Genomic DNA, 15,825 nt, shown 5'->3' with positions numbered 1-15,825 from the left:
CCAGAGAGAGATGAGCGATTCACCTGATAGTTTGCAGCTGAAGAGAGCACAGCCCTGAGCAGCCAAGAATGCCCAGAGAAAGGAGCCCTCCAGCCCACAGGTGAAATCAGAAGAAGCTGGGCCCAGGAGCCTTACGAGCAAGAGGAAGGCTGAACCCTTGCAGACACTGCCTGACATCTCAATCCAACATCTATCAACACTCTGGTAAGGAAGCCCTTCTTATGCTACCTTGAGTTGGACTCTTTAGGGCCTTGTAACTGTAGGCTTTTACTCCAAATAAATACCCTTTATAAAAGCCAAAAGATTTCTGGTACTTTGCATCAGCACTCCTTTGGCTGACTAATATACCTAGTTAAAACACTGAGCCACTCATTCCCTATTCCTTGCATAAAACAGGTTAGAGCCCACCTAAAACAAGTAAGATCCAAACACACACACACACACACACACACACACACACACACACACACACGCCCCAGCTGGTTAAAACTATAAATATTACATGCAGTAACAAAAATGGTGGAAACTTTCAATTTTTATTTTGTACTCCTCGATGAACTACTTTTCCATGATTTTCGTTGATGGTAACATTTGACGTTTTAAAAAGGATTATAAAATGGAGGAAACTTCAACATGTGTTAACTTGGAAGAAGAGACTAAATATTAATGAACAAATTACAGAAAGTTTGCAGCTTACCCCTTTAAAAACACTGCTAGCAGTCTGAGCACACTGTGAGTTTTTACAGTTCACCAACAAATCAAACAACATTCCCAAAAGCTTCTGCTTAACTTTTTCATCTGAAATAGCTGCAAAAAATGGTTTTGTAATCTAGAAAAGGCAGAAAAAAAGGCAACTGAGTTCAATGAACAAATCTGGAACTCCAAGAACGATCTTATTCTCTCACAACATAAAATCGTTCCCCATTTTGTCAGTTAATGGCAAAAAATTGTCTCTTTAATTGCCCGTGTACAACATTCATTTTTGCATAAAGAGTCAAACATATCATGCTCCTTTCAAACATGTTCAGTCAACCAGTAATTTTGCTTTCTCCAAATATAACATGACAAACTTAAAAATGCTTTCATTTCTGAAAGAAATTACTGACCTTTTCAAGAGCTGTGATCTGAATGGTTGGCATTCCCTTGAAAATTTCCTTTGTTGTATGCACAGCTTTTATAAATAAATCTAGACTTTTTAGGTCCTTTTGTAAAAGAGAAACCGAATATTCATTGTATTTTCCCAAGGCGAGATGCAAACCAATGGCCTCATCTTTCAGGACAGTGGCGGGCTCCTTCTCAATCTTTTCTAGTAGTTTTTCAATAATAGGCAATAGCTGAGAAAGCACCATCTAAAGTTGGGAAAAGTTATTAAATACCTATACTTTCATATATTTTTGCTTACTTTATTTTGCATCCAAAAATAAAATACTGAAGAAATGAGTGGTTAACTGGAGAAAAAATACCAACCACTACATCTTAGGTAAAGAGATGGTTATTAACCCATGTTCTAACACTCAGGACTTCCCTGTAGCTCAGTCTATAATGCCTGCAAGCTCTTGATTCTTCAGAGATGAGCAGAGAAATAATCCCATGGGTGACCCTCAAGACTTTTTATGAACAGGAAATAGAAACTAAATTTTTAGAGTCTAAAAAAAATTCAGCATTCTCTAAAACATTGTGTGCCACCCCAAACATTTCCCACTTGTTATAATATTCAAATTATGTATTAGTAAATTAAGAACTAACTAAAATTTAATACCTAAACCAGGGGTAAGCAAATTATGGGTTGTAGATCAAATCCAGTCGGCCACCTATTTTGGTAAGTAAAATTTCATTGAAACACAGTCATGCTCACTTGCTTACACAGTGTCTATGGCGGTTTTTGTGCTAGGGTAGTCACAACAGAGATGGTACAGCCTGCAGAACATAAAATATTTGCTATGTGGCCCTTTACACAAAATGTTTGCTAACTCTTAGTTTAAACTATATTGGGGCAACACAAAGTTGGTAAATTCTACCTGTTTGTTACCACCAGGAAAACATAATCATACGATCTTCTCTCAATTTAATTCTGTTTTAGTGCTCCACATCTGTAGTCAGTCCAATACTGGTGAAGAGCACTGGCATTTTTAGAACACTAGGATGATGGAATAAACCTTTTTCTTTTATATCACAGTCTACCTTGAGAACATAATTAAAACTATGGATATCACCCACAGAAAATGTATAAGTATATACATTTTGAAAACAGCAAACTTTTGGAATGTTCACTGACTTGAAGTGCATCCACAGACATGTTAGGTCTAAATATATTTTACCTTCTGGAGAATTTTTACTTGAAAAATACACAGAAACCAATAATTCTTTCAGCAGTGCATCCTTAGTATTTTTCCCCATGCAATTTTTAAATTGGTTTAAAATTAAGCTAATGCTGAGACAGGAATAACAATTTTTAAACTGAAAGAAACTCACCAATATTTGCTTTTTGTTTTCTGTATTTTTTCTCCACCTCAACTCTTTCACCTCCCAAATTAAGAAGAGAGCATATAAAACCCTTCAAATGTCTTCCTCATACAGGAGCAGGACTTCACATGGAATATACAATTCTTTTAAAGGACACATACCTCACTGTTGACTTCCTGAAGCACTTTCATCAAATCTTTTGCAATATAAAATGGGCAACTATATACACAATTAAGTACGTGTTTCAAGGTTTCAGACAACTTCTGATGAGTTTTCAGTTTCTTTTCTCTCTGTAGTTCCTCAAACAAAGTAGCCAAATCCTAGGATTCCCCCCCCAAAAAAAAAAAAATTGGATAAAGGGTAGAAGAACTACAAAGATTAATGTGCTAATTATGGATGTCTTTCCCAAATGATGTGATATTGCTTATAATTTTTAAATCAATTTTATTGAAATGTATTCATAAATTATACAATTCATCTAACGTGTATAATCAAGAGCATTTGGTATAATCAGAGTTCTACATTCATCACAAAAAGAAAAAAAACAAAACAAAAACCCTCTCCCCTTTAGCAGTCACCTCTCAATCTCTTTATCCTTCTCCTACTATACATAATTGTTAATCTATGTTTGTCTCTATAATTTATTTATATTTACATTTTGTATAGACAGCATCAAATAATATGTAGAACTTTTTGTGGAGTTTCTTTCACTTAGCGTACTTTTTTTTTTTTTTTTTTTAACCATTGATGGAAAGTTATTAATACATTACTATATACTACTGGTCACAGTTTGCTTTGGTTGTATTTTTGCCCAAATATCACCCTGTGTAGCAGTTTGGTATTACTTATGAATTCCAAAATCGATATTGGATTGCGTCTGTAAACTGGTCTGTTCCGCTGGACATATTAGACTGTATTAGATTCAGAGGTTTCACTTCTACTTTATTAAATCAGACTAGGTTTTTTATTTGACCACATTATTAGGACAACTTGGTTTGAATCCACCCCTCCCCCCCTGCCTGTGGACTATAAAAACAGATGCTCAAAGACAGTGAAGTAAATACATGGAGGAGAACACAGAGGGTTTTAATTTTGTACGCTGGAGCCCCAGGGAGAAAGTCAAGCCATTGCTGGATAGTTTGCTGCTAAAGAGACCAGAGCCCTGAATAGCTGAGAATGTCTGGAGAGAAAGGAGCCCCAGGGAGAGAGACAACCTTATGCTAACCTACTACAGTGAGAACGGAAGGAGTGGGACCATGGAGCCTAAGGAGGACAAGGAAGAATGAACCCCCACAGAGACTGGCAGCCATCTTGATCCAATATGTGGCAACAGACTTTGGTGAGGAAGTAAATTACTATTTATGGCCTTATGACTGTAAGCTTCTACCCCAAATAAATACCCTTTATAAATGCCAGCAGACTTCTGGTCTTTTGCACCAGCACCCCCTTGGCTGACTAATACACCCTGATATTAACATCTTATAATGTTAATGTACATCTCTTCTGTTTCAGGGAAAAACATTTTTGTATATGCACTATTAACCATCCTCATTTTTCAAAAAATGGTTTGCCACGCTATACAGTTGCATGTTTCATTTTTTAGCTTTCCTTTTAGTGATACACACAGCTTTAGACTTTCTGTCAACCACAGTCATACCCACATAAGAACATTGCTAATTACAAACACGTTGATGTGTTTTTACCGTTTCTATTCATTTCCAAAGATTCACAACCTTTTCACCAATTCTGCATAGATTAAATCTAAGCTTTCCATTCTCTAACCACATTTCATTTTCTTTTTTTAAAAAAAGATTTATTGATTGATTTAATTTCCCCCTTGCGGCTTGTTCCTTTCTTTTGTTTCTCTTCTCTGTGCCCATTTGCTACACGTTTTTTCTCTATCTGCTTGTCTCCCAGGTCTCTGCAGCACACAGGCTGTCAGCTCTCCACGGGGCGTGAGCCAGCTTGCCTTCACAAGGAGGCCCTGGGTTCGCATCCTATATGGTAGACAGGAGCCCAACTGATTGAGCCACAGCCACTTCCCAACATTCCACTTTCTGGTAACATATTCTAGCTATTAACTCCATGCGTTTGCTCATTATATTCAGTTTATAATAGTGAAATCATATAATATTTGTTCTTTTGTGTCTGGCTTGCTACATTCAACATGTCCTCCAGGTTCCTGACTTCATTTCTTATAGCTGAATAATATTCCATCATGTGTACATACCATAATTTGTTTATCCATTAACCATTGACAGATACCAAGATTGTTTCCATCTTTTGGCAAGTGTGAATAATGTTGCTATGAACATCAGTGTGCAGATGTCTGTTCATGTCACTGCTCTCAGTTCTTCTGGGTATAGATGTAACTGTGGTGTTGCTGGGTCACATGGCAGATCTAGATCTAACTTCTTTAAGAACTGTCACCATTCTACAGAACTGAACCATTCTACTGTAGAACTGAACCACTCTACATGCCCACCAACAGTGAATAAGTGCTCCTATCTTTTCACATCCTCTCCAACACTTGTAGTTTTCCATCTTTTAAACAGTGGTCATTTTAGTAGGTGTGAAATGATATCTCACTGCAGCTTCAATGTTAGTGATGTTGAACACTTTTTCATGTGTTTTTTCACCATTTGTATTTCTTTTTCAGAAAAATGCCTATCAAGTCTTTTGCCCATTTTTTTATTTGGGTCATTTGTGAGTTGTAGGGTTACTTTATGTATCATGGATATGAGACCCTTGTCAGATGTGTGATTTCCAAGTATTTTTTCCCATTGAGTAGGCTGCCTTTTCATTCTCTTCACAAAGTCCTCTGAGGTGCAAAAGTGTTTAATATTGAGGTGGTCTCATTTATCTATTTTGTTGTTGTTGCTGATCATACTTTGGGTGTAAGGTTTAAGAGAACCCCATCTACTCCAAGATCTTGAAGATGTTTCCCTACATTGTTTTCTGCAAGTTTTATGGCCCTGACGTTTATATTTAGGTCTTTGATCCATTTTGACTTGCTTCTTAAATAGAGAGTGAGATAGGATCCTCTTGCATTTTTCCTTTTTTAGGAGGTACAAGGACTTGAACTGAGGACCCTGTATGTTGGAACCAGGTGCTCAACCATTAGAGTTCTATCTGCTCCCCATCTCTTACATTCATTTGATTATAGATACCCAGTTTTCCCAGCACCATTTGTTGAAGGGACCATTCCGTCCCTATAAGTTGACAATAAAAGTCAGGGTCTATTTCTGAATTCTGGATTCAATTCCACTGACCAATGTGTCTATCTTTATGCCAATACCATGTTTTGACCATCGTAGCATTGTAATATACTTCAAAGTCAGGAAGTGTGAATCCTCCAGCTTCACTCTTCTTTTTTAGTATATTTTTGGCTAGTTGGGGCCTCTTTTCCTTCTAAATAAATTTGGTGATTGACTTCTTTATTTCTGTAAGTAGGCTGTTGTTTGGGATTGCATTGAATCTATAGATCAGTTTGGGTAGAACTGACATCCTCACAATATTTAGCCTTGTAATCCATGAACATGCAATGTCCTTCCATTAGTTTAGTTCTTCAATTTCTTTTTGCAGTGTTTTGTTGTTTTTTCAGGACAGGATCTTTATGTCCCTGCTTAAATTAATTCCTAGATATCTGAATGTTTTTGGTTGTTATTGTAAATGAATTTTTAAAAATATCCTCCTCAGATTGTTCATTACTAGTGTATAGAAATACTTAGTTTTGCATGTGGATCTTGTATCCTGCCACTTTGCTGAACTCATTTATTAGTTCTAGTAGCTCTGGTGTACATATTTAGGAATTTTCTAAATACAGTATGTCATCTGTGAACAGTGAGAATTTTAATTTTTTCCATTTTGATGCTATTTATTTTTCTTGCCTAATTGTTCTAACAGAACTTTAGCAATGTTGAACAAGAGAGGTGACAATGGGCATCCTTGTCTTATTCTGGATCTTAGAGGGAAAACTTTCAACCTCTCCCCATTGAATATGATGTTGGCTATAGGCTTTTCATCAATTTGAGGAACTTTCCTTCTATTCATATCTTTCACAGTGTTATCAAGAAAAACACTTGATAAAAAATGTCTTTTGTCAAATGCCTTTTCTACAATCGAGATGATCATGTGATTTTTTTTCCTTCGACTTGTTAATGCAGTGTGCTATGTTAACTGCATTTCTTTGTGTTAAACCACCCTTGCATACCAGAAATAAAATCCACTTGATTGTGGTATATAATTACCTTAATATGCTGTTGACTTCTTTGGGAAGTATTTTTTTAAGAATTTTTGCATCTACATTCATTAGAGATTGGTCAGCAATTTTCTTTTCTTGTATTATCTTTATCTGGCTTTCACATTAAGGTGTTGTTGGCTTCATAAGATGTGTTGGGGGAAGCGGACTTGGCCCAATGGTTAAGAGTGTCCATTCACCACATGGGAAATCTGCAGTTCAAACCCCAGGCCTCCTTGACCCGTGTGGAGCTGGCCCATGCGCAGTGCTGATGCGTACAAGGACTGCCGCTCCATGCAGGGTTGTCCCCCGCGAAAGGGAGCCCCACGTGCAAGGAGTGCACCCCGTAAGGAGAGCCGCCCAGCGTGAAAGTTAAGTTCAGCCTACCCAGGAATGGCGCCGCACACACGGAGAGCTGACACAGCAAGATGACGCAACAAAAAGAGATACAGATTCCCATGCCGCTGGCAACAACAGAAGTGGACAAAGAAGATGCAGCAAATGGACACAGAGAACAGACAACTGGAGGTGGGAGGGGAGAGAAAGAAATATATCTTAAAAAAAAAAAAAAGAAGATGTGTTGGGTAACTAGCCTCCCTCTTCAATTTTCTGGAAGAGTTTAAACAGGATTGGTATTCTTGAAATGTTTGAAATGTTTGGTAGAATTCACCTCTGAAGTCATCTGGTCCTGGACTTTTCTTTGTTGGAAGATTTTTGATAACTGATTCAATTCCTCTGATTGTAATTGGTTTTTTGGGTTCCTTTATTTCTTGTAAAGTCAATGTAGATCATGCATTTCTAGGAACTTGTCCATTTTATCTAGGTTGTCTAACTTATTGGCATACAGTTTATCATAATATCTCTTATGATCCCTTTTATTTCTGTGGATCAGCTGTCTCTTCTTTTATTTCTGATTTTATTTGCTTCTTATTTTTCCTTTGTTAGTCTTGCTAAGGGTTCTCTGATTTTATTGATTTTCTCAAAGAACCAGCTTTTGGTTTCATTGATGTATTCTCTTTTTTTGTTGCTGTTCTCAATTTTTCTGCTCTAAATTTATTTATTTCTGCTTGCTTTGGAAATGGTTTGCTGTTCTTTTTCTAGTTTCTCCATTTGTTCAGGTAGATCTTTGATTTTAGCTCTTTCTTCTTTTTAATATGGGCATTTAGGGCTATAAATCTCCCTTTCAGCACTGCCTTCACTGTATTCCTTAAGTTTTGTTAAGTTTGGTTCTCATTTTCATTTGTCTCCAAATATTTACTAATTTTTTTCCAATTTCTTCTTTGGCCCACTGATTGTTTATAGTCTCGGTATATTTGTGAATTTCCTCCTTTCCTTCCTATTATTGATTCCAGTTTCATTCCATTATAATCAGAGAAGGTGCTTTTGCATAATTACAGTCTTTTAAAATTCACTGAGACCTATTTTATGGCCCAATATGAGCACTGGAGAAGAATGTATAGTCTGTTGATTTGAGGTGCAATGTTCTATATGTTTGTTAGGTCTAGCTCATTTATCATATTGTTCAAGTTCTCTGTTTTGTTTTGTTTTTTTTTTAATTTTTTTTTTATCTTTGTCTAGTTGTTCTATCTATTGATGTGACTGGTATGTCGAAGTTTCCAACTATTATTGTAGAGATGTCTATTTCTCCTTTCGGTTTTGCCAGTTTGCTTCACGTATTTTGGGCATCCTGGTTAGGTGCATAGATATTTATTACTGCTACTCCTTTCTGTTGGATTGTCCCCTTTATTAGTATATAACAGCCTTCTGCATCTCGCAACTTTTTTGCATTTAAAGTCTGTTTCATCTGATATTAGTATATTTACCTCTGCTCTTTTCTAGTTACTATTTGCATGAAATATCTTTTCCAACCTTTCACTTTCAGTCTATTTGTATCCTTGGGTTTGAGAGTAGTCTCTTGCAGAAAGCACATAGATGGCTGTTTTGTTAATCCATTCTGTCAGTCTATATTTTTTGTTAGCTTTTCAAAACATTATTTTATTTTGTTAGCCTGTATTTTTTTGATTGAGGAGCTTAATGAATTAACATTCAAACATTACTGTAAATGCATTATTTACTTTGACCAATTTCTTTGACTTTCATTGTCATACCTTGTTTTTGTCTTTCTTTTTACCCTTTTGGTTAATCTGATAGTCTTCACTTACACATTCTCCTCCAAGCCTCTCTCTCCTGTCTTTCCCTTTTAGGCTATAGAACTCCCTTTAGTGTTTCCTGCAGAGCTGGATTCTCATTTACAAACACTCTTAGTTTCTGTTAATCTGTGACTATTTTAAACTCACCTTTATATTCGAAGGGCAATTTTGCTGGAAAAAGAATTCTTGGCTGGCAGTTTTTCTCTTTCAGTATTTTAATTATATCATAATCCTGTCTTCCCACCTCCATGATTTCTGATGAGAAATCTGCATTACATTTTACAGGGAATCCATTATATGTGATGTTTCTCTTCTTCCTTCTTGCTTTCAGAATTTCTCTTTATCTTTGACATTTGACATTCTGAAGAGTAATGTCTTGGAGTAGGTCTACTTCGATTTATTCTGATTGGAGTCCACTGTGCTTCTTAAACATGTATATTCATGTCTTTCATGAGAGTTGGGAAAATTTTGGCCATTAATTCCTCAAATACTTTCTGCCCCCTTTCCTTTCTCTTCTCCCTCTGGAGCTCCCATGGCATGCGTATGGTGCTGCACTTTGTGCTATCATTCAACTCTCTGAGCCCCTGTTCAAATTTTCCATTCTTTTCTCTTTTCAATTTCAGCTGTTCTGTCTTCTACGTTGCTGATTCTTTCTTCTATATTTCAAATCTGCTATTATATGCCTCTAGTGTATTTTTAATTTTACCTGTTGCCTTCATTTCCATGTCATTTTTCTATTCAAGCTTTCAAATTCTTGTCTTTGTGCAGTGTATTCTTAACGACTCTTGTCTCTTTAACCATGTTGTCCTTCAACTCCTTGATTTTCATTTATATGAACATCACTGATTACCTATTTCAAATCCTGTGTCTCATCTGGAACTTTGGTAGGTTCCTTTGCCTAAGCCATATCTTCCTTTTCCTTAAGATGGCTTATAATTTTTTGCTGATGTCTAGGCACCTGATTATGATGGTGAGTTTACTTTTACGGTCAGTTTTTCTCTCTTGCCTAGGGATTTAGTGTTGTGTTGCTGTGTGTTACCACTGTTCTTTGATTCCTGGTTAAACTTGTTCTAGGTCTTTAGAGTTTAAAGCAAGTTTTTGCCCCTTTCTAAGTGCTCAAACCAGGGCCATGGTCCCAGTAATGGAGTGCAGACCAGTTTACAGGAACCCTGGCAAGGGGCTCAGTAAAAGTACCAAGAAGCCTCCTCTTCTATTTATTTACTTTTTCCTTTCTTTGTGTACTTTCCTGGTCTGTCAGCAGATAGTGCTCTTTGGCCAACTTCTCTGTTCAAACCCTATGGGTAATGTGTTTACTGGAACCCCACTCAGGTGGGCAGTGTAGAATCAGTGTACTAAAGAAATCCCTCTCAAAGCAGGGTACCCAGAGCCAAGTCTCAGAACTCAAACCTGCTCAGAAACTGCTCTCCTCTCTCAGCTGGCCACACCATCCCTTTTCATAGGCAGGAATAATATTTCCACTCAGCTACCAGTCCAGGTCAGTAGGGAGGGTGCAGGTTCTCTTTAGTCCCCTGTAGGCTTCCAGGGAAAACAATGTCTCACCCCCACCTAGCCTTAAAACTCAATAGGAGAGGGTATCAATGCCTCACCAGCTGGCTTACCCTCAAAAGCCAAACACTGGTCTATCACCCAATGAAAGGATAGCACAATTCAAACATATAGGCAATATTTTTATTTCCTTATTACTATTTCTTCATAAAACACCTTTTAAGTTTGTCTTTAAAATAACATCATTGCTCCTTCTAACTTCAGTCCCAAAGGTATTGCTGCCTTTAAAAAATATGAAGATGTGCAAATACATACACATCAGTTTTAAAAGTCAAAGACTTAGTTGACTGAAATCCCAACAAACAAAAACATTAAAAAGGAGACAGGCATGCGAACACTCCATCCCTTTGCTAGTAGGTTTACCTGAACAACATAGTTGGCATCTGAGGTGATCTCCTCCGCTTTAGGAACCAAGTGATCTATTAGCAGACTAAACTGGGATTCCACTCTGCTGAGGGCCTGAAGACACTGAATTGCAGCCCTACGTACTTCTTTTATGGGGCTTCCCAGATTAATGAGTAGAGATATCACCACTAAAACCAAAGGGAAAGTAATTTAAGTAAACTTTAAAAAAATTTATACAGTACAAAATTTAAATTGTTCCAAAGGTTACATGATAAAAAGTTCTTCTCCCAACTCAAACTCCCTCTTGAAGGGCATTCACTGTTTAAATATAGGCATACATTCCCTAAGTTTTTGATACTGTCTTTTCTACCAAATAAAACTTCTAGAACCATATTCAATAATAGTGATGATTATAATAATCCTATTTCTGAATATAAAAAGAATGCTTTTGTTACCCAATTATGAAGTGAAAACGCTAAAGTTGTTGATTTGAGAAATAGTTTTATCATGTTCTTCTTATTTTGCTGTCATTTTAATTAAAAAATAAGTACTGATTTTTATCTAATGCCTTTTCAGATCTTTGGATGCAATTACACAGTTTTTCTCCTTTAACATATTGATACGGCCTATTACATTAAGAGAGATTCTAATATTGAACTAATTTTGCTTTCGTGGAATGAACTCTCATCTGGGCAAATGTTTGCTTTTTAAAGTACGCTACTGGATTCTATTTGCAAATTATTTTATATAAGATGGCCTATAATCCTGCTTTTGCCTGAAATCTTTAGATAGGTCAATTTTGATGTCATTATATTAGTTTTTGACAAAGAATCTCAAACCTTATCCCCTCTTTCACTATGCCCTACTCAGTTATAAACAGCATCAGAATCTCAAAGACCTGGTAGAATGCAACTGTGGGAACTGAACCAGGGTTTTTATTTTTTTTAAAGAGAGATCTCTGGGACAAAGAGACATCTAAACTCATTTCATGGTATTTAGTTATTTAGGTTTTATTTCATTCTATCTACTGGGAAAACTTTTGGAAATTTATATTTTGCTGGAATTGATCAATGGTTAAATACTCTTAGAGAATTTAGAAAGTAAGCCACTTCCTGAATGCTAAGTAAGAACTTGACAAGCTTTCAAACCTGTCTGAGAAGTTCATTTCAACTACGAAAGCTGGGAATCCTTTCTGGTCTCCATAAGGTTAATTTATAAAACAAATTTAAAAATGAACAGCTGGAAAGTTGAATTTGCACAGTAAAGAGTTCCAAGATAAGATATGTATTCATTAACATTCTCTGTAGAATGAAGCAGAGCTTCCAAACAAATCCAAATTCAAGGACAAACTCAAAGTACTACCTACAATGATTATCATATTCTAGTAAGGTAAAAGAATCCAATATAGGTAAGTCACAGTATTTAAATAATCAGCTTTTAGAAACTTTCTTACATTTAAAAATCTATGTGAAAAGATTATATACTAGACTCAGAGCTAGAATACAGATCTGCATAGATTTAGTAAATGGGGGTTACATTTCTGAGTCACTGACAAAAACTTAATCCATATAATACCCTATATTTGCCATTAATTAAAAAGAATTAGCAGTACCTTCTCTTTTGGATGTCCTAATATTTTTGTAAATATATCAAAACAGACAACTAACTATCAAAATCTCCTTACATAAACCTCACAGACAGGTCTGGTTAGAAGCTCACTGTCAACTCAAAGTAGAAAGTGCTGAAGGCAGGGGCAAAGACTAAAGAGACCTTCAGCTTGAGGATCTCTATCTTTCAGCTTCCAAGCAAAACAGGAGCAGCTCTCCAGATTTCAATGAAGTACCATAACATGTATACACAGCATAAATATAAAATCACTTTATGAAGGGGTGGGAGGAGACAAATGACAAGGCAGCAGGGCTAGTTAGGGCATCTATCTTACAGCCATACCACTGAGAAATTTAAGTCCTTTGGTCCTGCAAATAGGCAAAGACATAGAGAGTTCTCAGGAGTTACTGCCTTTAATGTCAATGCATTGTGGATAATTCATAACTAAACAGAAAACTGGAAGAGTTATGATCTCTAAATTACACACACACACAAACACAGGGAAAACCTTTTTGAAAACCCACAAGTTTAATAGTAGATAACTTAATAAATTAGGTTGTATTTTGTGAATTTCTGCAATTACCATTTAAAAACTTTAAAGTAACCAGAAAGAAGCTTTTATATATATATATGTTATTTCAAGAAAAGTTTTTGATTCTCCAAACTACAACCTACATAAGCTACACAGAGAAAGTATTAACAGTTGGTCATGACAAAACTAATAAATGCAATTTAAAATACCTGGAGAAGATATGGATGCCAGTTGACTCTTATTCTGTGCTTTCTGAGAAGAGAGTATTGCACAACCAATATAAAGAGCTTGTGTTTGCAGCACTGTTTTCACACTGCAGTTGAGTGGATTTGAAAGGCTAGAACCATAGGTCCATAAAATAGAAAAGAACTTGAATAACTGAAAAACATCTTCTAGATGTACCTAATTTAAAAAAAAAGAGTGAAATTTAATTCTTCAACTTTTAAAAGTGTGTTCCAAATCTTTTCTTCACTAGTGTACAAATTATAGAAAATGATTTACTGCAAGGTTTTGCTTTGTCTAAGCAGACACAAAATTATTCTATACTTGGTACTCTTGGGAAGGATGCAAATGAACAGCAGTGACATTCACTGTAATTATGCACTTGAACATATTTTAACAACAAAGATGAAGACACAAAGTAAAAACCAAGGCAAGGATATCTGGGAGCCTCATTAAGGAAGTCCTTCAAAGATGAAGTGATCAACTTCAACTGTGCCTAATGCTGCTGACAGAGGTCAGTTCTGACAACATGGAGGCCACGGGTGCCTGTGACAAAATTTCTCAACTTAGTGATTCTGCAAATGCTAAATAACCTCCCTTAACATCAGTTTTCTCATTTGCAAAATGGCATCAATCAACCACATTGTCCAGCGTGTTGTGGTTATTAAATAAAATAACGGGCCTAACACTGCAGGCATGCAGCAATGTTAAGTCTTTCCAACTTACTGACTGGTGTCATGATTACAGCACTACTTTACAGGGTTTGTATTTATCATATACTCTTCATTGTTGGAAAGTCTACCCACATTTTCCCAAGTATAAACTATCATATCTAAAATAATCTACAATATCTTCTTAAAATAGCTGGATGCCTGAAAGGTATGAGCCTAGTACCTTTATGAAAAGTTTCATCAGAATCCGGAAATGAACAGCTTCAGCACCACCAAGTATAATCTCAAAGAGCCCAATGAGCAAGCATAGATAGTCTCTGCTGTCTTCTTTCAGTTGTTCAGGATTCCACCATTTATCACCTATGTGGACATGAAGAGAAAGAAAGACAAACACTGCATAAATCTACATGAACATACTGTTGACAACTTTTCATTCAAGACAAAGAACAGTCATGGAGCCACTCTATTCAGCTATCGAAAGTATTATGTCCATAACATTTACAGCCGGGCATTACCTTTAGGAAAAGACTTAGGAGCCTTCAGTATATGAATAAAATTTTTCAGTGAAAATATGAGTAAAACTGAGTCCTCCACAGCAATCATCTGGGCAGTGTTGAGCTGGTCTATGTAATGTTCCCATAACTCTGCAGGTATCCCTCTGTCTAACATCAGTTCAAAATGCCATTCAGGGGGGATTTCCTGAAATGTTAAAAGAAACAAAAACCAGTACAAACTTAAAGGGGTTCTTAACCTGGGTTATATGAGTGGACTGCAAGGGATACATGAGTCCTTTGGATAATATGCATAATTTCATCTATATATGCGTTTTGGTGGCAAGAGGATTAACAGTTTTAATCATATTTCTAAAGAGTTCTAACTAATGCTATTCACAAGAAACACAGATAAATTAACCATGGCTTCATCTTGTCTACTTTTTCTTAAAATAATCACTCTGAAAAGAAAGTTTTCATAAATTTCATAAATTTTATATCAAACGAAGGGTAGAAATAATAGGTATTTTTCAAAACAGAAAGATGAGAAAGATTGCCAAAAGAACCTTAAAGGAACTACTCTTTCACATTTTTATTGGTAATCTGAGTAAGGTACACGATAAAATCTCCAAACTTGCAGAGGATTCTAAATGAGAAGCAAATGTTAAGGTGTTTGGAGATTATACTGCAAATGCAAAAGAACGTAAGATGCAGGGAAGTAACAAATGAGATTCTACGTAGACAAGTGCAGCGTAGTAAATTGGACTTTATTTATCCAAAACCAGACTCATAATGTCTTTAACGAGGAGTATGATTGGTGTGATTTGCTGCTATTGTGAAAAAAAAATGTTCATTACCCTCAGAAAAGGTAATTAAAACTCAAAACAAGGGAGCAGATGTGGCTCAAGTGGTTGAGCGCCTGCTTCCCACAGGGAAGGTCCTGGGTTTGTTCCCTGGTGCCTCCTAAAAACAAAAACAAACAACAAGCAAACAAACAAAAACTAATCCAAGGGAGCTGACGTGGCTCAGTGGTTGAGTGCCAGCTTCCTACATATGAGGTCCTGGGTTTAATTCCTGGCCCCAGTACCTCAAAAAAAAAAAAAAAAAGAAAAAAAAAAAATGAAAAGGAAACATCCTATTATCTACTTATATAACTTATATAGAAAACTTATAAAATGTCCATTTTGTCCACACCTTTAACACTGGCAAGAAATGCAGTTTAGGTTATCACACATCCAAAAGATATAAAGAAGGTAGAGATTAAAAAGTCCCATCTGGACTACTTTTAAAATATAACCAGGTCTTATTAAATTCTGAGGGTATATGTAAATATGAAGAAGATATTATTCATTTAGCAAATCCTATAATGAGGAGCCCTCTGAAGTCTGGAGGACAAAAAATAAATTACTATTATACATGACAGATATTAAAAGAAACTATTTACTCAAGAGGTAGTAGTAGATAAAAATATAAACAGCTAAAACATGCTACTTAGTATTATTGTCAAAGCAAATAAATAGGCTAGAGAGATCCAAGT

General features: G+C 36.0%; 1 protein-coding gene across 1 annotated transcript in view; it reads right to left on the bottom strand.

Annotated features, from left to right (window-relative positions):
* Nucleotides 1-15,825, bottom strand: part of HEATR1 (HEAT repeat containing 1) — a 70,790-nt gene that overhangs the window by 26,586 nt on the left and 28,379 nt on the right. The window contains exons 18-24 of the mRNA XM_004473133.5: nucleotides 14,313-14,496; nucleotides 14,021-14,157; nucleotides 13,114-13,306; nucleotides 10,783-10,952; nucleotides 2,625-2,783; nucleotides 1,107-1,349; nucleotides 698-829 (exon numbers count right to left, since the gene is read on the bottom strand). Of these exons, the coding sequence (XP_004473190.2) occupies nucleotides 698-829; nucleotides 1,107-1,349; nucleotides 2,625-2,783; nucleotides 10,783-10,952; nucleotides 13,114-13,306; nucleotides 14,021-14,157; nucleotides 14,313-14,496 (1,218 nt within the window). The remainder of the gene's footprint in view (nucleotides 1-697; nucleotides 830-1,106; nucleotides 1,350-2,624; nucleotides 2,784-10,782; nucleotides 10,953-13,113; nucleotides 13,307-14,020; nucleotides 14,158-14,312; nucleotides 14,497-15,825) is intronic.

Source organism: Dasypus novemcinctus, chromosome 13 (assembly GCF_030445035.2).
Source record: "Dasypus novemcinctus isolate mDasNov1 chromosome 13, mDasNov1.1.hap2, whole genome shotgun sequence".
In the NCBI taxonomy this organism is placed as follows: Eukaryota; Metazoa; Chordata; class Mammalia; order Cingulata; family Dasypodidae; genus Dasypus; species Dasypus novemcinctus.
This window is presented reverse-complemented; position numbering and strand designations above follow the sequence as displayed.